Here is a 22,353-nt window from a genome sequence, read left to right as displayed (position 1 = left end):
CTTCTATTGCACAAAAGTGATTTCTTTACTCTATAGACTCTGCAGCTAACTTTTGCTTATTTTTATTTTCATACTTTGAGAATCCAAAATGGTTTATATCTTTTTAGTTTATTCCGACACTTGTAAACATTTCCCTGTGCTGCTGCTGCCCACACTTGTAAACACTTCCGTGTGCTGCTGCTGCTAATACTCCCATCATCGTGTGAGTTGACACCCTGTTTACATCGCCTCTTCATACCAAAAGTGCAGTTCCTAGAAGTCAGGGTTCACATGTTCCGACTGAAAGGGAAGAGGGGGTGAAGACTTTGGGGCAGTAAGGGTGACATCTAGTGGCTACTTAATAAACAGGAAATTCAACACTGGAATACAAAAATATTATCCACACCCTTGATCCACACCAGTTCTTACAATACCAAGAACTGGTTGTAAAAATCCAGTTCTTGATATTTTTACAACCAAGAACTGCAGCGTGTTTTAGAGGGATTGTGTGGAAGAACACCAATTACCACATACTTGCAAAGTGGAACAAAACAATTGTGGATTTCAATGTTATCTTTTTTATATTTATAATCTAAAAAAATGTCAGTCCTTTGTAGGACCACCATTTTTTGCAATCACAACCACAGCTGGAGTTTTTTTTGTTTTGTGGTGTGTGTCTATTAGTTTTACACATTCTGAATTGTGTTTATTTGTATATATTTTGTTATGCATTGTAAAACAAACTAAAATCTCTTTAATTACAAGATTTTACATTTTTGGATATAATGAAAAATGAACCAGTCTTTTTGATGACCAAAATAGAAGTCAATCCTTTGGTAAAACACAAATAAATACAGAAGAAGTGAATCAGAATTTATATAATCTTAAATAGCTGTAAAATAAATAAATAAATAAATAAATAAATAAATAAATAAATAAATAAATAAAAAAGCCTTAATATCACTCCATCACCATGCTTAAAAGTAAGTATAAAGTTCTGTTTCATGTGGTGTTGCTGTGATTAATGGCAACATAATTCAATTAAAGGCTTATCCGTCCTTCAGACATTGTTCCACAAGTCTTCTGATTTTTTTCAGATCAAACTTTCCAAACTAAAGCTGTGTTTACAGAAGTGCAAGACAACACCTGTCAGGACTGCAGCATAAAATTTGCACCATGCAATTTCCAAATTGGGCATCACTTAAGTTGAAATAAACAGACTTTTAGAAGATATAAGATTCATTGTCAATAATCACTTTAATAACACGGAGTTTGTCCAGAATCAAAATAAAGATTCTGGATAAACTCAATGTATCAATGTTTTTGGAAGAGACGGAAGGAGTTTTGTCATTGCTTTTCTTGTCATTTAATGATTTGGCGCCCCCTTGTGCTGAGTATGTGCCCCTTGTTTTCTGTTGACAAGGGCAGCAGGGAACCTGACTGACCTTTCACCCCATTCAGCTTATAAGTCAGGGATCTGCAGACTTCAGAAACAAAGAAGGTGATTTTGCTCTAGTCCAATTAAATGAAACTCATTAAGAGCAGCGAAATGTTATGACCTTTTTTGTGAAAAGACAACTTTTTACTTCTACAACTTTAACTTTTTCAAAATGTTATTAAATGTTTATTACAGGAAAATTGGGGTCTTTTTAAATGGCTTAATTTTATTTCTGTTTTGGGGGTTTTAAAACAGACAAACATAAAATCTTAAAGAGAGAACTAGTACATTTTCTTTTAAAACAACTTGATAATGAGAAAAAAAATATTACTGCAAATTCAAAGCAAGAAATACTAGAAAAACCTGGTAAAATCTGCATTTGTTATATCTAGAGTTTTTAAAACATATATATTTATTCTGCACTTTTTAGCCAATACATTAAGAGCCATTGTAGAAGGTCCAAAGAACCATTTAATTAGACTTTGAACTTTGGTGTCTCAATCTCAGCAACTAAACTATTATCATTAAACAGTTTCACTAAGCTCCCAATTTTAAAATCTCAAATGGCTAAATAAGTAAAAATCCCCAAACACTCACCAGATAGTATTATTTTTAAAAATGTATTTATTCAAATTATAAGTATTATTTAGTGTGTTGGCATAGTTATACATTGGTTGTACAGTAAAATGAGCCTGAAAGCAGGAGTGTATCTATAAATCAACAAACAATGGACTTGGTTTGAATAAAGCTTGTACAAAGAAGCAAACCACAGACGGTCAGAGAGGGATTTATATCAGCCTGACTAAAAGAAGGCACATGAACACAAAGTTAAAAGCTTTTTTTCCCCCTCCCTCATCAAACCTCTCTCTACTTGAACCGCTCACTTAGAACAGACATCACAAACTGTACATCTACAAACCTCTCCCCACAGAGAAACAAACAGGACATTCATCACAGACACAATTTAGCATATTAATCATACAAGAAATCAACCAGATCTTTGGCTAATAAGTGCAGCGGCACAGTCTCGTATTGTAGAACCATGATGCAGATGAAGAGTTCTTTCTTTCATGGAGTGAATTTTGGATAAAAAGTGAAATATATATATATATAGGCTATGTATATACTCTGAGATTGTTTGAGGAGTTTTTCACCACCAGTCTTTGGTCTAAACAAGGTCAGAGCTGGAGTTAGACAGCGTTGGTTGTTGCAGAACTGGTCTTCTGGGTGCCTGGGATTAAAAACTAGACAAATCCTCTACCTAAGACTCCAAGCTATGGATTTTTAGTGTTAAAGGCATCAGTATTTCTTCTCATTTCTTTTCTCTCCAGAGCAGCTGGACTGTTGTCATAAAAACTGTTCTAGTAAATATTTGTGTCAGCGTTGAGCCTGATGCTAACAGAGATGTTTATGCTAGCCTTCTTTAAAGAAGCTAAGCTAGCTACCTCTAGGATGTTCTGTAGATTTAGATTAACGACAGAGTGGCTTTATCAAATCTTCACCCAAAATGTGAAACTAATCCCTTAAAAAGAAAACATTTTTACAACATATTTATATCTTTCACTTATCTTACCGGTGTTTTTGGTGTTTGTTTGTGAGAAGTTTAGCTAAAAAGTCCCATAAGTCACAAAATATAGTCTGGAGCCAGAAATGAGGCGTTCTCTAGAAATATAGATACACAAGAAGAAAATGTGTCAAAATTAATTATCGCTGTTGTTTGTACACGTTGCTCAGACTCCAGCCAGATTAGACCAGTTCAGGTGTTGGATGAGGAGGACAGTGAGACTAAAGCTGCAATTTAACTTTTAGTCAAACAACTTTGTGAGAACAAATCTCCTCTCTGTTGAGTGCAAGAGTTTTCAGAGCTGTTAAAACAACTGATGAACTGTCCTAAAGAAATTAATCAATGAAAATAAAAACCAGGCTACAAGGTAAAACATGGCTGTGCTTTATCGTGCTTTTTTTTCCCACCGTTCTCTTATCCACATCTCACTTACTTTGGTCATCTTCATGCAGATTTTCAGCAAACTACAGCAGCTGTTTCTAATGATGAATTTCTCTTCCTCGTCTCTTTACCCTTCCTCATCCGCTTCCCATGCTTCCAGCCTTGATCTGTACACCTTCATAACAATAAGTTGTCTTCCCCAGAAAAGCAGAAATTAAGTGGTCCAAATTAGAAAGCAAATAATAAAAACAGCAACAGGTTACTCTGATCTTCTCCAGAAACTGTTCTCCTTGGTGTCTGAGTCTAGTCTGTCGCTCACTGTGTTCTCGCTCCTGAATAAAACACAAGCAGGCAAGGTGCAAGAAAAATGCACCAGAAATATTTGTTATTCCTTGGCCTTATACATATATATATTTATATATATATTTCTTTAAAAAATCAGAATATTCAAACAGCAAAAGTATTAATCTCAAAAATATTATATATAAACATAAATATATCAATTAGTTTAGCTAGATTTTTATGTGTTTTTTGGTTTAAAATTTTAATTGTATGCACAAGCCCGCAAATGTAGAGACAGGTGGCGTCTGATTGGCTAAAGCGGAGCGAGGTCTGCGTTCGTGTGATTGGAGGATGAGGAGCTTAGGGGGTTCCTGCTACGTCCGGTCAGGGTGGCCATCATCTGGAGTTCAGCCTCGGAGCCGTCTGGGGAACAAAAACGAAGTCAAAGGTCAGCAGGATGTGAATAAAGATTCTGTAGCAACAAAGAGTCAGATGCAGCTGGGAAAAAATGAGAGTACTTTTCTTCAAACATGAGACTGTCATACTTCTATAATGGGATGTAAACTGAAAAGAAAAATCCTCTCTCACCACAGACAAGTGTCCGTTCTTTGCCTTTTCCACGTGTAGTTCTGACCCGGGTGTGAAGTCTATGATCCCTTCTTTCCCATTACCTGCTGTAAACTTTATACTGTAGGAGCAAAACAGGTAAATGGAGTTACAACAGTAAACAGAGAGGGCAAATGTACAATTTATTTTCTCTGCTACTATACAGAAAACATTCACACACACACACATGATGTGGTCACAAGTGAAACTCCAGGAAAATAAACGTGTGATCAAACTTGCGACCTATTCATTAGAGTCTTATTCTGGGTGTGGGAAAATTTGAGAAAAACTGGAAGAATTTAAATCCTCCTGCAACCACTAGAGGGAGTTATTTTGATTTGTCATCAGAGGAAAACAGCATTCAGAAGGCTTGGTGTAAAACAATTCACAAGAAGTGAACCATTGTTAAGGTATAAAAGCTACATTATACTTTACTGGACAATTCTCACACAAGTTAAACACAGAAAAACAACAACAACAAAAATTCAACTGGAAATATGGTTCACATTTTGCAATGACATGGATTTTTGTGGTGTATCTTTACGCATCATCAATCTGAGGAACTCCAACATTGACGAAGGCTATGTTTTGATTTTCTTATGGAGATGAAACTATCAATTCATAGCTGATCAATGCGCGTTGTGAACACACATTCAAAGCTAGTTCTGCCGTGTCTGTTCTGACTCCCACCTGCCCTGGTTGATGTTGATGCTGTTAATTTTGTCGGCACAGATGGCGATCTTGGTCAGGGTCTCGATCACATGGTCGCTCTGCAAAACCACGTCCCCCTGGGAGCCAACGGTCACACACACATTTAGCATTTTTACACAAATGAAAAGAGAAACATTCTCAGGAAGCTTTCTTGACTCGTCTTTCGTCGCACCTTTTGTTTGTTGTCCTCACTGGGCACGTGCAGAACAAACAAACCATCACTGAGAGAGCTGACCGAGATGCCTGAGACAACAATAATGACAATAAATAAGATCCTGGTTCAGTTTGATCATTTTCCATCTAATCCTCAGATTTATTTCTCTTTAGAGGCATTTCTCACCTTTCAGGGCTCCGTAATCGATGCGCTGTTTGAGTTTGCCCTCCTCGACGATGATGGCGCTGTTCGACGTGAGGAGCAGCTGCCGGGACCGAGACTTGTAGCCCTTCCTGTCATACTTGGTGACCGGCACTGCGTACTGAGATTACAGCAGAGACACGTCAGCATAAAAGCAGAACGCATAAAAGCAGTGTGAAAAAAACATAAAGGCTTCACTAACCTTCATCTTCTCATTACCCAGAGCTTGTATTGCTTTGGGGTTGATGTCCTCTCCATCTGAGCAGCAACAGAAAAGGCGGCATTAGATCAAATACTGGACAAAAATCGGCATCGTCTGAATGTTGAAGTCTCACTGAGTCTTGTGCCGACAAACAGCTTGGGAACACTCTGTGGGTAGTTGTCCTTCTTATCCTTGAAGATCTCGCTTGCGATCATTTTCTGCTCCATCTATTTACATACAAACCAGAGATGAGTGAAGCAAATTCAAAGAGCAGCAAATACAAAGTATAGATTCTAAAGTGAAGGTTGTGACTGGTGACATTTCTCACCTGGTGTTTCCACTCAGAGTTGATCTTCTTGCAGTAACTCCACACCATGTTCTGCATGCACATCTTGCGCAGAAGCTCTGAAGCCTTAAGACACAGACAGGGTTTTCACAACATTGCATATAAGTGCCGTCTAAAAGAGCTCACCTCCCATAAACGTTCACATTTTGTCACATTACAAACACAGACTCCACTGTATTTTATTCATAATTTATGTGATAGACTAACACAGAGTAGTGCACACTATAACTTATCTGGTTCTTCAAATAATGTTTTTCTTACAATGTTCTTTTTAGTTGGCCGTGTTTTGGTTGTTTAGTGGCTATAACATCGCAAAGTGAAAAAGTTCAAAGGGTATGAGGATTTCTGCAAGGCATTATAATCCAGATTCCCACCTCAGTCAGAGCAGCCGGAGGTGTGGGCCAGCTTTTGTCGAGGACGTTCTTGGGAAGGTTCCTGTGCAGATTCATGAGGAAGGAATAACGCACGTAGTCCAGGAAATACTCGTTCTCTGGACAGCGTTCTTTGTGGCGGTAGATGAATCCTTTGATAAACCTGAAGAAAATGAGGAAATCACGCTGTAATCACTCCAAATACCAAGAAGGCTTTAAAATAAGTATTCATCTTCCTTGCATCTGTTTTTACATCCTGACATACTGCTGTATTGTCTCATACCTGCGTATAGTGTTAGCTGCCTGTCGCCGGCGCTGGGCCTTCCTCCTCGCCAGGATGCCCCGCCACCAAGCCTGGATCGCAATGGCTGGTGGGGACAGAAAAAATAAATAAATAAATTCATTGGACCAATGACATTTAACTGCTGTTTAATGTAAAATTTCAATGTAGAAATGGTGGCTTCCTGACCTGAGGTCCTTAATTTTTGGTATTTGGTCTTCTGGCAGTAGCCTTTCCATCCCGCCTGTAGCTTGGTGGCTGTAAGGTAGGAAAGCGATTTAAATAAATAAAATAAAACTGAAAATGTTGATCAATCTCGACAGAACACCCTGTCTCTTACCAATGCCGTGTTTTCTGGTCTCCAGTGCATCCTCGGTGGCAAACAAAGTCTTTGGGAAGCGGATGAAGATTTTGGATCTGTTGCGTTTAGAAATGAAATGTTACTTTCTACTCTACATGAATAGCCGGAATACTTTGTAACAACACACACACAAAGTTCAGGTGCCAACAGTAACCTCTCACAGATTTCTGCGCAGCTCACCTTCCCAGTTTGTACTCCTCAGGCTTGTATCCCATGTGTTTGACAAGTGTGGACACACCATCAGACAGCTTTCCATTCCAGTTAGGCCATGTCTCTGGGCACAGGGACTTGTACCTAAACACAAAGAAGACAAAACACACAAACACCAGCATGGTTGTTCAGATGTGTAGCTTAACGGTTGAAGAGAACGTAGTGATGGTAAAGGTTTGCTTTTTAAAAAAGTCTCTTTGGTTGCAGGATCTTTAAAGGTGATCTATTATGCTTCCTTGAACAGGTTATGATATGCAAAAATGTTTATTACATTTTTTACACAAAATTATTCTTGGATATTGAGATTTTAGTTTGGTCAGTTCTGCCTATTTTGATCTCCTTTCAGAATAAGCTGTTTTAGGGCCTCTTGTTACTTTAAATCCAAATAAGCTGCAGTTGGCCACGCCCCCCTGCTCAACGTTTACACATTTATCTGTAAAAAGATGCACAATTGAACAACCATACCTCTTTGAAAAGCAGAAGTAGAGCCTCCTGCACAACCAACCAGAATGCAGCAAGTAGCTTCTTGCTGGTAAGTCAATAAGAAAACACTTGTCTTTTCCAGCAGCCATTGTACAGCACATACAGTGGTAAAACCAGCTGACCAAATGAGCTGGAGCTCCGGTTAGGTTGCTAGGTGACGAGATGGGCTCAGCTGGGGTTGCTAAGTAAGATCACAGTATGTAGGTTTTTTGAAAGGGTTTATTTTTCAGATACCAGAAAAGTAAATAAATACATTTACTGCCAAAAAAGTTAAATGTTTGTTGCTTTTTGAAACACTTGGGATTTTTTATTTTGGAGCTCTTGGAATTCAATGCAAGTACAAAAACGTGTCAATTAGAATTTTTGCATAACCCGCCTGCTTTAAGTTATCCTTTCAGGAGCAAGTCTGACAGTATCGCTGAGAAACAAACTAGTCATCAAGGCATAGATGCTAATAGATTGAGCATCCATGACTTTTTCTGAGGGAGAAAATAAGAGCTGAATGAAGAAATGTTTTTGCTGGTGTGTCTTCATTAAAAAATAAAGAAAAAAAAGAGAGAGTGGCTGATCACCTCTGTAGGAAGATCTCATAGCGCCGCCTGTAAGCGAATCCAGCCCTTCTCACCCTCAGGTTCTCCATCAGTCCCAGATACTTGACCTGGTGACGGATCAGCACCTCGTCAAACCGACCTGTGACAGAGGAGAGAGAGAGAGGCAGAAATGAATCAGCCAGCTGGACAGCATGAAGCAGGGAGAGGAGTACGTAGATGGTAAGCAGCAGCAGTAGGAGTAACAGAGGACAGAGGGACAGTGTGGAAACAACAAAGGGCCAAGTGTGGAGAAAAACAAAGGCAGCCACACAGAACCTCATACTGTCTCCCCTGATGCAGCAGAAATCGGACTGTTTGGGTTGGTACTGGTAAGATCTGCATCATCATGAGGACCAGATCTTCTTCGGTGGCGTTTACAAAATGTCTTAAAACTCTGACACGTCTCATAGTACGATTTCAGTGCCATTAATGTCATTTGACTTCACTAATCTGAATGTTAAATAAAAAATTACATTTCCACCATTTTGGAACAGCACAGTTGTATTATGAAAAAAGATTAACTGTATAGATGCACTGAAAGTTGTTTGGTGACCCGCGAAAAGTAGATCTTTTTGATCTGTGAATGCATAATACCTACGCGATACATCATGCCATATTTTCACAAAAAAACAAGCAACCACAAGCCCCTATAATGGATTACCTTGTACTTTTACATGATAAACGTTTGTTTGTTGAGATCATGCACTTTGCTGCTGCCGCACTTTTTGTTAGCCACATCAAAGGTCTGAAACCTGCGGCTCTTTTGACTTTTCACAGTGACTCTTGGACATATGGATAAAAGTAATGAATAACCTGTTAATATTTCTAAATATAATTATAATTCAGGATGTAAAAGAGTGAAAGAGAGGAAAACTTTCAATGAAATTACCATGGCATGTGGGCAAAATCAAGAGCAGAAAAACTTAGTTTTATCGTTTTAGAACATGCTGAATTTGGAAATGTTGGCAGTCTTCTGGAAATTTTACTTAGGCAGAGCATCTTCATTCGCTACAAATTACACACAAAGGCTTGTATTTTAGTAACAAATAACTGTAGTTAATGTTAAATTGAAAAATATGATATCTAATCACTATAAAATTGTTTTAAAAGAGTCAAAAACAGATTTAAAGTTTCTGACCTGTCACCCATCATCATATGTAATTAATTACATAATTAATTACATTAATTATGTAATTACTTACATAATTAATGTAAGTAATTAATTATTTATATCACTTCACAAAAAGAAAATCTGAGTTGGTGAGACGAGCAGAGTAAGAAAACTGGTCAGAAAATTCTGATTGATGCGTCTCTGAATAAACATCTAAATAGATGTAAAGACAATAATGCAAAGCTTTATTTTTTTATTATTTCTACATCCAAAAAATATAGTTCTACTTTCACTTTCAGTGCCACATCTTTAGTTTAAAACCAACTAAAAGGCAACATAAATGCAGTAATTCGTTACATTATACATGAGTAAATAATAAAAAGAAGAAAGGATTAACACCCTACTTGCTTGCTTGGAGTCATTGGGCTTGATGCAGCGGACATACGACGGCTCCTTGGACATGAGGATCTCCATGAGTTTCGCCAGACTGGCTTTGAACTGGGTGGCTGCCTGAAGGGGCAGACACAGACGAACAAAAAAAAAATTCAAGATCGTTAGGAAGGGATGGACGGGAAGGCGACTGGCAAAAGTTGCCGTTCAGAAGAGCTGGAAACGACAAGGAGTCGAGCAGCAGGTTAGGTTGCGCTGAGGAGGACGATGTTAGCACAGCGATGGTCGATGCGACTGGACACTGGGTTCACTGTGGAGGACTGGGATGACAACTTACCAGCTTGTGACAGTGCCCTGCATCATTATGTGTGTGCGTGCGTGCGTGTGTATGTGTGTGTGCGTGCTGGGCATTCCTCAGTGCGAAGGCAGCTGTGGAGAATCCCCATCAAACAGCCCACTCAGCATCGGAGAGGGAAACACACGGCTGTTTATTGTGCTGTGGGAAACTATGCTGAGAAGCATTCAACCAAAACCAAATCATTCACTCAAAACCAGCAGGGGAACCTCCTGAGAGCACAAACGCAGATGCAGGGTGGAGGACCGCTCACCGTGTCGGGGCGTTTCTTGTCACTCAGCTCGTCTCGGTCAAAACACTGCGTCAGAATCTTGTTCTCAGACAGGCACATAACCTGCAGATGCAAACACATGGACTGACCTCACGCTGTAAAAACAAACAGGAAAATGCTCTGTTCTTTATTCAGTCGGTGTCTAACCTCTTTTAAATTCCTGAAGAGAAGATCGTTGTTTTTGTCCAAAAATCCTAAAGCAAAAAAAAAAAAAAGAAAGTTTCAGTCATCTAATCACAAAACAACTGGTACCAGCTTCTCTTCCTACATTTCTAACACTACAGTAGGAGGTCTCATATGTTGATGGATAAAAACTGAACTCATCCTCTAAAGTCTCTAATAATTACAGGGCGTTTTGCTGCAGGAGAAACTGGTATACTTCCTAAAATAAATGGCATCATGACGAAATTCAATTTTGCATAAATATTGGAGCAACATCTTAAGACATCAACCGGGAAGTTAAAGCTCTCGCTCAAATGGGTCTTTCAAGTGGACAATGACCCTAAAAATGCAAAGTGTTTACAAAGAGGCAACGATTTACAGAAACCATCACAAAGTCATTATCCCATTTGGAAAAATAAACACTAGTTCTGTCAGCAGGAATGAGCCTAGAGCAACGTTTTACCCGACTCGTATAGTTCAGAGGCAGAGTTACCAAATAATAAAAAATTATGTTTCAATGTAACTATTTAAACAGAAAAAAGCAATAAATGACTGACTGTACAATTATCTCACGTGTTATTCTGGAATCTGGCAGAAGGAAATAATTTCAGTCATTGTAATGTATCGTTCATAATTTGGGATAATATGAATTGCTATTGTTAATGCAGTTCTATGCATTTTCCAGGCAAATGGAACCATTTTACAGCATCATCTTGTAACGTGTATGTTATCATATTTGTATGATATTACTTCTTCTAAGTTTTATCAAACATAGTTTAGAAGAAATTTGACTTCCCGACTCGACACCCTGAAATTGGCCTTTGTCTCTTTAAGAAACTCCCCCTATAAGATTTGATGAAAATGTAAACACAGTACCTTTATCAAAGAAGGAACCCGTTTATTGTGATAAAATAATCCATTCAGAAAGCACACACACCGTTAACGTTATAGTTGACCTCCCCAGCGTAGTGCAGCAGTCTGAACTCCTCTCGGCCCATCACCTTCCTGGTCTTTCCGTCCGCTAGCTTGTGACTAAAGAGACACACACACAGAGTGAGAGTGAGGATAATCAGCCACATAAATGACTCAAGTTTTCTTGACCAAACTTGGGTTGACTGAGTGTCAGACTGACGTGACGAAGTGCGGGTGTCCCCCCAGGGTGTCCTCCAGCTTCTCCAAGAAGGTGAAGTCGCTGGCATCTCCAGGTCTCAGACACTCCTCATCCTGTGATGAGAGGACAGGGTTAACATCTCAGAGGAGAAAAGCTAAATTTACATTTCTGTTTACTGGATGTTCAGCTCTGTTATTATTATTAATAATAATAATATATTTGTGTGCACTGCATATTCAGGCTGAAACACAAATTTATACCTGACAGACAAAGCAGAAAACTTTCTGGCATTCTGAGAGACTGATGAGCTTATGATTAATTAATAATGTATGGTGAAAGCTAAATAATTTATAATAATAATAATATATTTTTTTACATTTAAATCTTTAATGTGTAATAAGAATTCAAATCCCAAGTGTTTCGGGGATTTCTTTACAATTGAAATACATTTCTTTGAGTTGGGTAAATCAACTTAAAGAAAAAGACAAAAAAAATATACATTTTGCATTCATAAAACATCTTAATCAAAATTATGATTTAAATTAGTCACAACTGCAATGACAAAATATAAAGAATTTCAAATTCCTACCTGCTAAATGGAGCTTTCAAATCTTAAATCTGCCAATGTACTTAAAAAATCTCAACTGTGCTTACCATAAAATGACTAAATAATGCAAAATGATCATTTGTGCTCTATTACATACTTATTTGTTGAAAAGATTTTATGTTGGCAAATAATGACAGAAAACTAAGTGCTTAATGTTGCCAATTCCCACCATGTAAAACACAGAGTGGAGCATCATACAGTCCTCAGAGGTCAGCAGAAGAGCATGAGGTCTTTTTCATTTGTTGAGATAAAAGCTTCAAACTTGCAGTGTCTGAACCAATGGAAAGGCGAAGTTTAAACGAGGTGTTTGGGTGCAGCGCCTCACCAGGATGGAGATGATGCCTTTGAACTTCTCCTCCACCAGGTCACAGATTATCTTGTTGTTGAAATACTGGACCGGCTCCCACTGCAAACACACAAATCATTATGTGAGGGCAGCAAAAGCTAACCGATTGTTGGAAAGGTCATGGGGGCCAAAATGCGAACATCGATATAAAACTGGAGCTCCTCTAAAGAGGAGCAGCTGAAACAGCTGGGAGCTGCTTTTCACAGTTCACAGTTTTAAAGATTCAGAGAATGCCAGGAATCCTGGCACACGGACACACCCTGCACCTACATATATGTGAAACACACACACACACACTCAGAAATGTTCCACAGGCACCGTTAGCTCATGTTAGCTTCGAGAGTTGCATCTTTTCCACAGAGAGCCACCCACGTCTGTCATGACGCATCATAATGGGCTCTTTGAGAGGCAAAGCCAAGATTCTCCCACAACTTGTTTGCTCTCGACACATTTACATTAGACTGAAACCAAGAGCTCTTTGTTCTGACCGGGCAAAACAACACAACAAAAAGGCAGAAACAGCGAAGGACAGAAGAGGAGAGAAAGAAAAAGGAGAAACATCACTGGGATGGTCTTTCGTTACAGGACTGTTCTGATATGAAATCTCCTCAGGAGGTTTTACCTGAGAATGAATTACCAAGCAGTCCAGCATGTGGGGATTCAATTATTCATGGGGCGGTTTCTTTCTAAAAATATATGCACTCAATACAGATGGATCCCATTAGGAGAACGCTGCAAAGTTCAAACCCAGACTGAGAAAAGTTAACAGTGACGATAGAAGGGGATCAGCACTTTCCTACTGGAAATATCACACAGACCAATTCCTCAGATCAATGTAGCGAGTCACATTGTCACATGATTCTGAGGAGATTGGCGTGAACAGTGTGTGTGTAAGTGTACGGAGGCAGAGGAGCTACTGACCGTGATGCCTTCAGCTTCGTACTCCTCCTGCTCTGACTTCAGGGTGAGCTCGATGAACAGCTGCTGCAGCTTCTCGTTGCAGTAGTTGATGCAAAACTGCTCAAAGCTGCAGAACAGAGAAAATCAGGAGGATCCAATGATCAGTTTGAGAAAAACGTAACAGGAACTTCAATATGTCGGGCAGTTTTCGGTTTCATTTTTTAGAAATGTTTAAGGACCAGAGACACTTGCTGCATGAAGGGAAATCACCCAGGACTAGAAAGGTTTCCCACATTTTGTCACATTATAACCATAAACACTACCAAGGAACTGGGGCTGAAATAATCATGACTATTGAAATAATCGTCATCTAATTTAATAATTAGTTAACCTTTAACAAAAGTATAAATTCTCAGAAAAAGGCCAATTTCTGAAAGGACAACATATTTAGAGCAGAAATGAAGCCCAAACTGTGCAAACTATACAGTTTGCATTTAAAATAAAGAACATTCTTTATTTGTAAATCTGTTCCACCTGAAACTCCTCAAGTGGTGTAGTTTTAGCTTCACCTGGTTCAATTTCTGTAAAAAAAATGTTTAGGACCTTTTGGATATTCAATTATTCATAATTTATTTTTTTATAAATTGCTCCTACACTGTATTAACATCAAGTTAATCAAAAAGGGCTGAGCTTTTCACAAGCAGATGTTAAAAGTAATTTTCTTTAGCTGCAGATGCAACGAAATGTTTAATTGTGTAATTAAATAGAAACTGAATTATTTCTGTATTTGGATATTTATGCACTTATAACATTGTTTAAAATAAGCTTGAATGGTTAAATGAAAAATATGCAAAATGAGCCACAATTTTTTAATCTTATTAATCAATTAATTGTCAAAATTGATGGAAAGATGAGTGTAGCTAAATATAGAAGAATCCTGAAATAAAACCTGTTAGAAACTGCTCAGGTACCAACAGGACAAAAGCCTAAATTTATTCATAGTGGTGGCAGCATTACTCTACTTTCAAATGTAAAATTGAGCACAAATTTGTGTTTGTTTCTCACAACAAACCCCAACAAAATACCTTTTATCTTGTGGTTATAAGTTGATGAAAATATTAACACTTTTCCAAGGAATCAAACTTGTTACAGTGGAGTGAAAAAGTGTTTGCCCTCTTCCTGATTTCCTTTCTTTAATGTTTGAGAGCATCAGACATTAATAATAATAATAAAAAAAAGAAACCAGGAAAACATTATTTTACGAGCAGCTTTTAGCAAACTCATTCTGAAGGTATCAATTTAAGATGGCAGGCTAAGAAAAAAAAAAAAAAAAAAAACACGTGAAACTATCTTCACCTGTTGTGCTGGAAAACCTCAAAGCCGTAGATATCCAACAGACCGATAACAGAGGCGTTCTTATGAGATTCATCCTGTTGGAGAGACAGAGAAAAAAAATTATATTTGGCACCAAAAACCCAGAGAACATCCATGTAACTAATATTGTATTATTATCAATGAGATTCATGCATAGTAGGGAAGTTAAACTGGTTATTTACATGTATTTGAGTAACTTTTTGGAAAAACTTACAATTTTAGGAAAATTTTTACTATGTTGCACTTCCTACTTTTACTTGACTAATTTTATTGTGAAGTATCGCTGCTCTTAATTGAGTAAAAATGTTGGCTACTCTCCTCACTGTTAGTAACTTCAGTGAATGAAGAACAAGATTGTTTTAAAAAAAAAATTTGCCAGACACACCTGCAGTTGCAGGTAAAAGTTTCATACGTTTTATATTATATTTTGCACGATTTTATTTTGTAATTGCATTAATTTCCAAGATTTCTAGATACATTTATATTTTGGTCCAACTCATGATGTAACTTTTAAATATTAAATGACTGATGTTTTGGTCAGCACTTGAGAAACCTTTTTTGCAAAAATACTTTTTTACCTTCTTACTTGAGTAATGTCCAGAACAGGAACAGGTTTAAGTAGCGCTGCTTTTCCTTATCTATAGTTCTGCGGCTCTCACCCACCTCTGGATTTAAGTAAATCTGGCTATAGATGATAATCAAAAAGCAGTCCTTTATCTATAGATCATATTTAAGCTGTGGCCACAAGGTGGCGCCATCTAGCTGCAGAATAAAGACGATCCTTGCAGCAGGGTTTGGTCAGTGAGTTTATACCTTGTATGTCAGTGAGGTGTTGATTTTGTTGACCAGCCAGGTGAAGGTGCGTCCGTACACGGCCTTGGACAGAGCATCCCGAGCCGACGACGCCTGCTCCAGGTTCAGAGGGCTCACAAGCTGCGCACACACACACACACACACACACGCAGTGTGACAGAGTAACTCAAAGCTGAGCTGGGACACTTACACATGTTATCATTTCTAACCACAGCAGACATTACACAGACTTTGTATACACGTGCTCATCACACAGTGAGTGTGTATCCAAACCTACCTCCTCTCCCTTGGCAATTATCTTCTTATGTGTGAGTGCCTCTGTCAGCACCGTCCCATTCACCCCCAACAACTGGAAAAGCACAGCAACATTAGCACACACACACACACCAGCAGTAAAACCAGTGACAAATCCACCTCTTCCAGAAAACAGACAGACGTCACACCAGTCTGCGGCCAGAGAGGTTTCTCTGCCGCCTGCTTATTATGTCTGTGGTTGGTGGGGACAGCAAAACAGAGGTGAAAATGAACCGAGGGACAGAGACAATCTGTTTTGTGTCTGTAGACTCACATTTGGAGTCGACAGAAAAATAGAGGAAGTAACTTGTCAGCACTGGCAGAGGCACAAACTCTGACATAAAATAGATAAAATGAGTATGTGGTTGTTGTAAAAAAAAATACATGAAGTTATCAAGTATTTTCAGCACATAGTTCCATTTGGTGGCAAGATAAAGTAACTATGCAACCTTGGGTTTTTATAAGAATGCTGCACATATCAGGCATAACTTAAAAGACATTTGACTCCTATAAACTGTCCTCTGTCTCTTTAAGATGCTGCTACTATTCCAACACTCCAGCACATCATCACAGCAATGCTTCTCATTATGCCGTTTATGACCGTTCGTAGGAGCATTGGACTGAGAAACTTTTTGCATGATCAGCTCATCAGATGTGCAGCTCCACCAGGTGTTTGGCTAATTGCTGCTGCCACTAGTCGGGAGGAGCTGAAGGGGAAGGAGCCTATGAAAGGTGCTCAAGTTGTTAATATCGGCCCAGGTTTACTAATGGGACAGATATCATTAAAAAAAAAAAAACTAGCCTTAGGGCATTATCTTTCAGCAAACTGCTACAAACATCCAGTCAATAATGACATTTTATTTTATTTACTTTCTAAGCATAAGAGCCTAAACCTAACTGACTAAAAGAACCTGCAATCATTCAGAAAAATAGTGCAGCTTCAAAAGTTTAGTTGGTTGACTAGAAATCGTATTCAACTAAATAATTTTGAAATTGTAAATAAATAAAAAACTCTAAATATATACAGTTCTGGAAAAAATTAAGAGCCCAATGCATTTGATGGCGGTTATTCCACCAAATATTGATTTCTGAACTGAACTGTATGTATTAATAATTTAAGATTATTTATTGAAACCTCTGACACTGGATTTAATTCTGAAAAACAGCCTGCATCATTGAACCTAAAGTAAAATTTAAAACTTTGATATCAGAAAAATGTCGACCTCTCTTTAAAAGAGCAGTGACAATCCTGTCAGTGTGTTTGATAATAAATCTAAACTGCGGTTTCTATAACCTCGCCGTCTCTGAAACCAGTCTGGGTCATAATCTGCATGCCATCTTATTGTACCTGCTTTCGTTTCATTTCCTCATAAGAATTTTATACACTTATTAAAGCCTTATTATTTGATCTGGAATGCTCATGAACCGGCTCGGCGTAATCTTACCCTGGCCAGGTACTTGATCTGCGTATCCGACGTAATGTGGGCGTAGCCTTCTTCCTCGCCGTATTGCACGTTGCCGAGGTGAAGCACACTGGCGATTATGTTCAGCAGCTCCTGCACAGAATAATAAAAGAAAAACATTAAGGATGATGCAGTGAAAAAGATGAGCTGCTGGAGGACACGAAGGGAACAAAGGTGAGAAGATCAGAGACGGCGGCGCGGTAAGATCGGAGCTATCTTTACAAGCGGCTCAACTGATAAGCCCCGCTTTGATTAAAAACCGGACAAAGATCGGAGCGTCCCGGGAATGTAGCAACCCACACACACTCACACCTGCTGCTCTCTCTGAGCAGTGGGAGCTCCAAAGGAGCTTTGGGAGCAAGCCCAGACTCACAAACGTGGAGGAAGACTCCCACGCCGAGCAAAAGTGACTTATGACTACATAACAGCTACACGCCGTTCTGTCATCCTTAGAGAGACGAAAATGGCCTCAGGAACACCGAGAGCTCCACCTAAGTTAACATAATGGTTAAAAGTTATTACAGGTTAATATTTTTTTCTCTATTGCTTCCAATATCTTTATTCAAAACATAAAAACTGTGGACTGAAAAATGTGACATATCAGTCGAATTTAATTAATTAATTTTAAGAAAATGGTTCTGATTTCTGCATTCATGTCATTTAAAGTACTGAACTGTATGAGATTTAGAAAAGTCCAAATAAGTGTCATTAAACATCAAAATCAACTTGTTTTGTTGCTGATAAATTGTCTATATCTTATTTAGGGTTCTGTCACTCTGTGCAATTTGGTGTTCATTTGTTTAGGTCTGCATTAATTTGCCTAAAACCGTCTCAGGGCTGACATCATTACGATGAATCGTGCCTAAGCTGTCAAGTTCTCCGATTTGTTTAAAACGGATCGGTTTTTCATCACACAGCACGACACACAGCCCTGGTGGCAAGTCAGGAGTTAGATTAGTGAACTGTTATCAGTAGCGTTTCCCAGCGTGTGTGACTGATTTGCAAAGTGGACACAGAGCTGGACGGGTCTCCTCCACTCAGACTAAAGTCTGCAAGCTGCAGGACGGACACCGATGTAAGACAGTACTTATGAAGCAGGAGAGGCTCACGGCAGAACTCTGTAATCACACAGGACAGAGCGCAGCGGCAGAACTGCTTTCATTTCGCCATAAAACTTTCCAATAATGGAAAGAAGTTGCTAGATTTGTAACGCTTATTTAATAGAAAGTTGTTAGCGGGACTGAGAAGTCGCTAAGCATTGTGACACACTGGATAAGTAATGACACAGCACAACAAAATGTGGTGACTGAAAATAAAAGTAACTAGATCATCAGAATAAACAGCAACTTTAAGTTTAAACCTCCTGAGTTTATGTTGTTCTGATCTCAATTCAGCAGCAGTTAAAAGAAACAGCTGGTTCAGACTCCTTCACAGGACACCAACTCTACCCACAGTCAAAACGCAAATAAATGAGGAAGAGGCGAAATAAAGGGTAACTGGAACGTCTTTCAGTTCCTGGATTTCTTGTTTTGAGACAAGATATGATTTGGTCCTTAACACAAATGAATGCAAAGCAAATACAACCTCAAAAACTACAACACATAACATAAAACACACAAACACGCAATAGCTAAGCATTTCGGCTGAGCTTCTGTTATCATGTCATAAATTGTGGCTGACTTAAGGTTGCATAGCCTTAAATTTAATACCCATTAAGAACCAGATTGTAGTTTGTGTCGTGATGCATAAAAACCAAAAGCTAAAAAGTCTCTGACTTTGTTCTCACCATAATTACATTGTTTGTTTCTTACCTCCACTTCATCGTCACTGAAGCCAATGACAGTCAGGGCTTTTCTCACCACCTTCCAGTCACTGCGGTCGTTGATGGAGCTCACTTTGGGACAGTTGCCCTGTGGGACGCGTCGGACGAGTTAAACTCAAATTTGGAAACCAAGTGAAGCAGAGTTTAGACTTTTTCAACCATGAGAGGCAGATTTTCACAGAGCAGGTGATGCACAAACAGCTGTTTACAGCTAAACATCTTTGTGTATGCAATATAAACACCTACTTAGACAAACACAGGTGGAAGCTGCTTTGGTTTGGAAGGTGATGGAGAGAGTTTGTGTGAAAAGGAGAGTTCAGCAAGTCCCCTAAGGAAGATCTGTCCTCTGAGGAAAGCCCTTACACTGCTCTGAGCATTGCTCGCTCTGAGCCCATTAACTTGGCCGTCCACTGGGACGCAGAGGCAGGCGTTCGGGACGGACCAAAAGCTTCAGGCAGGTTGGACCAAACAGGGCACTGAAGGACATTTTGCTCTACTGGCTAAAGCCGTTTCAAAGAAAGGTAAAACCTCCAAAAAGTGTCATTACCCCTTTAACTTTTTCACTTTTTGTCAGGTTATAATAACAAATTTACATGTATTTCATAGGAATTAATGTGACAAAGTAATGCATAATTGTAAAATAGTATGTGCTAGTCTGTATGACCCAGTATGTAGCAGAACCATTTCCGTCTGCAAGTTGAGTCAAGTTTATTTTTAAAGCTCATTTCGACAACAAAGCAGTTCCAAGTGCTTTTCACCTTAAAAACATAAAACTTTAACCAATTATGAAATAAGCAATAAAGATTGCATTTTCTCAAATCATCAGGAATAATCAATACATTGATCAACATTCTACTTATTATGAATCAAAGGCAAGTTAAATAGATGGCTTTTTAGCCTTGATTTAAAGGAACTCGGTGTTCTGGCTGTTTTGCAGTTTTCTAGAAGTTTTTTCCAGATTAGTGGAGGATAGAAGCTGAATGCTGCTTCTCCATGTTTGGTTCTGGTTCTGGGGACACAGAGCAGAACCAGAACCAGAAGGTCTGAGAGGTCAGGAAGGCTGTTACAACAACCACAACAACAACAACAACAACAACAACAAGCCTTTCAGTGATTTACAAATACACATTTTTAAAATCTATTTTCTCTGACCTACAGGGACTTTAGTGTTTTGGAAAATGTCTTTACCCACATTGTGCTTCTAAGCTAAGCTAAGAATTATTGCCCATTTTTATTTGCTCAGTCTCAATTTAACTTAAGTTTGGACTTTGACTAGGCTCTCCTAGCCAGGGTTTGTGTTCTACTAGCATGTAACCTCAGTTTTAAGTCTTTTAAAGCCTCCAGCTGGTTTTGCTTTGTTTGTTTTTGCCTCCATTCATCTTTCCATTAACTCCCTGATGAAGAAAACCATCAAGCTGCCACCATACTGTTGGCAGTGAGTGGAGGAACATCGACGTGTTTGTCCCACCCTCACCTTAACCAGGTACTGATACTGCTGGGTGTTCCTCTCCAGGCCAAGCCGTCGCAGCAGGTCTTCTTCGCCTCCTTCGATCATCTGATAGAAAATGTGGAAGTTTCTCTCCCCGTGGTTCTGGTGGACCACTCGGGACTTCTCCAGCAGGTAGTTGATGATGTGGCCGCCGACCGGAGCCCCCTGTCGACGGGAGAGAGGCCAGGGACGGCGGTGGGAGGAAGACGAGGAGAAGGAGGATTGGGTAAGGCTGGGGTACTGAGGTGTAGTAAAACATGCAGGTTCCAGAGGGATTTTGTCATCCATTAAACATATAGTGCACTCATAAAAAAGGGGAGGTGTGGATTAGATGTATTATAACTTCTTAATCCTCAACATATTTTCAATTTCTTTATAAACTTCTTTGGATTTTGGAGACTTTTGCCTGCTTGTTGCTCACCTTAAAGTCAAACTGAACGTCCATGTACTTGCCAAAGCGGCTGGAGTTGTCGTTACGCAACGTCTTGGCATTCCCAAAGGCCTGGCAGGGAGAAAGACACAGCAAATAAGGAAAAGTGAAAGAGGAGAGGAATGGTAAGTGATGGATTATGGAATAGAGATAACAAGACGGTGCAGATGAAGGAATGTGATAAAGATAGGAGGAGAATAAAGAAAAAAGGTGAGAGTGAAAAAGGAATGAAGGACAAAGCTTGTTAAGAAATCTACTAGTAGAGATGACTCTTTCAGCGCTTTGTTCTATAAAAGTAGAATAAAACACAGATACCTCCAGCACTGGGTTGGACTGCAACAAACGGTCTTTCACGGTCTGCACTTGTTCGCTGGCTGGACAGGTGACGGCGTAGTACTGCAGGATCTTTTTGGACGCTTCCGTCTTCCCGGCGCCGCTCTCCCCTGAGATCAGTATGCACTGGTCCTTCCGCTCCGTCCTCATGGAGCGGTATGCATTGTCTGACACCGCATAGCTGCAGGAGGGGAAGAAGGCAAGAGTATCAGAAGACTTGATGTCTTAAGGGAAGAGGAAGATGAGTTTGGGTGCTTAGTCTGAATTAATCAAACTCTAGTTCATTTGCCTAGAAGGTTTGATCTGTTTGGAGACGTGCGAATGCACGATTGAACTCTGATGCAGAGCAAAGAAGTAAAGTCTCATTTTAGTAGATGTCAACTGGACTATACTCTGGGAATTCTGGGTAAATACAACAAAAACAACCATGAGGGTCTAGTACTAGCAGGAGAAATGGCAGATTATCTTTTACCAAAGACAAAAAATTTATTCAAAAGTGGCTAAAATCTGACACCACTCCACTTTTGTTTGCATTTTCTGAAGAAGAAAGAAAGTTGTGCTCAGTGTCATCACCAGATATTTTTGTGTTGTTTCCTTCAGTGATTCTCGGTGCAGCGCAGTGGTGGGAAGTAACGAAGTACAAGTACTTCGTTACTGTACTTAAGTACAATTTTCATGTATCTGTACTTTACTTAAGTAGATTTAATGATGGGTACTTTCTACTTTTACACCACTACATTTTACAGTAAGTATCTGTACTTTCTACTTCACTACATTTCTACAAAAGTGTCGCGTTACTCGTTACATCCAAGTCGCACTGCTCTCTTTTTGTCCGTTAAAATGTGAAGTTTTAAGGTGGCGCCGTAAAATCCGAGCAATAACGTGACTTAGTGTCTGTTGTCACCCATCGCCTCCACCTTTAC

The 22,353-nt window shown here is 39.1% G+C and overlaps 1 protein-coding gene across 5 annotated transcripts in view; it reads right to left on the bottom strand.

Annotated features, from left to right (window-relative positions):
• Positions 1-3,889: 3,889 nt before the first annotated feature.
• Positions 3,890-22,353, bottom strand: part of LOC103145209 (unconventional myosin-Ic) — a 57,419-nt gene continuing 38,955 nt past the window's right edge. For all 5 annotated transcript variants that reach the window (XM_007562554.2, XM_007562557.2, XM_007562559.2 and 2 more), the window contains exons 4-32: positions 21,413-21,611; positions 21,089-21,169; positions 20,653-20,832; positions 19,168-19,266; positions 17,339-17,449; positions 15,877-15,948; positions 15,600-15,719; positions 14,769-14,842; positions 13,434-13,539; positions 12,492-12,572; positions 11,581-11,672; positions 11,386-11,480; positions 10,434-10,480; positions 10,269-10,349; positions 9,675-9,780; positions 8,142-8,259; positions 7,057-7,170; positions 6,856-6,932; positions 6,705-6,773; positions 6,519-6,603; positions 6,239-6,398; positions 5,847-5,930; positions 5,652-5,745; positions 5,519-5,574; positions 5,302-5,437; positions 5,134-5,204; positions 4,941-5,038; positions 4,233-4,332; positions 3,890-4,067 (exon numbers count right to left, since the gene is read on the bottom strand). In XM_007562554.2, the coding sequence (XP_007562616.1) occupies positions 4,041-4,067; positions 4,233-4,332; positions 4,941-5,038; positions 5,134-5,204; positions 5,302-5,437; positions 5,519-5,574; positions 5,652-5,745; positions 5,847-5,930; positions 6,239-6,398; positions 6,519-6,603; positions 6,705-6,773; positions 6,856-6,932; positions 7,057-7,170; positions 8,142-8,259; positions 9,675-9,780; positions 10,269-10,349; positions 10,434-10,480; positions 11,386-11,480; positions 11,581-11,672; positions 12,492-12,572; positions 13,434-13,539; positions 14,769-14,842; positions 15,600-15,719; positions 15,877-15,948; positions 17,339-17,449; positions 19,168-19,266; positions 20,653-20,832; positions 21,089-21,169; positions 21,413-21,611 (2,833 nt within the window). In that variant the 3' untranslated portion in view covers positions 3,890-4,040. The remainder of the gene's footprint in view (positions 4,068-4,232; positions 4,333-4,940; positions 5,039-5,133; positions 5,205-5,301; positions 5,438-5,518; positions 5,575-5,651; positions 5,746-5,846; positions 5,931-6,238; positions 6,399-6,518; positions 6,604-6,704; positions 6,774-6,855; positions 6,933-7,056; positions 7,171-8,141; positions 8,260-9,674; positions 9,781-10,268; positions 10,350-10,433; positions 10,481-11,385; positions 11,481-11,580; positions 11,673-12,491; positions 12,573-13,433; positions 13,540-14,768; positions 14,843-15,599; positions 15,720-15,876; positions 15,949-17,338; positions 17,450-19,167; positions 19,267-20,652; positions 20,833-21,088; positions 21,170-21,412; positions 21,612-22,353) is intronic.

The sequence above is a fragment of the Poecilia formosa genome, unplaced genomic scaffold, assembly GCF_000485575.1.
Source record: "Poecilia formosa unplaced genomic scaffold, Poecilia_formosa-5.1.2 Scaffold138, whole genome shotgun sequence".
NCBI classification, from domain to species: domain Eukaryota; kingdom Metazoa; phylum Chordata; class Actinopteri; order Cyprinodontiformes; family Poeciliidae; genus Poecilia; species Poecilia formosa.
The sequence above is the reverse complement of the archived record's forward strand: the minus strand, read 5'-3'. Positions and strand labels throughout refer to the sequence as shown.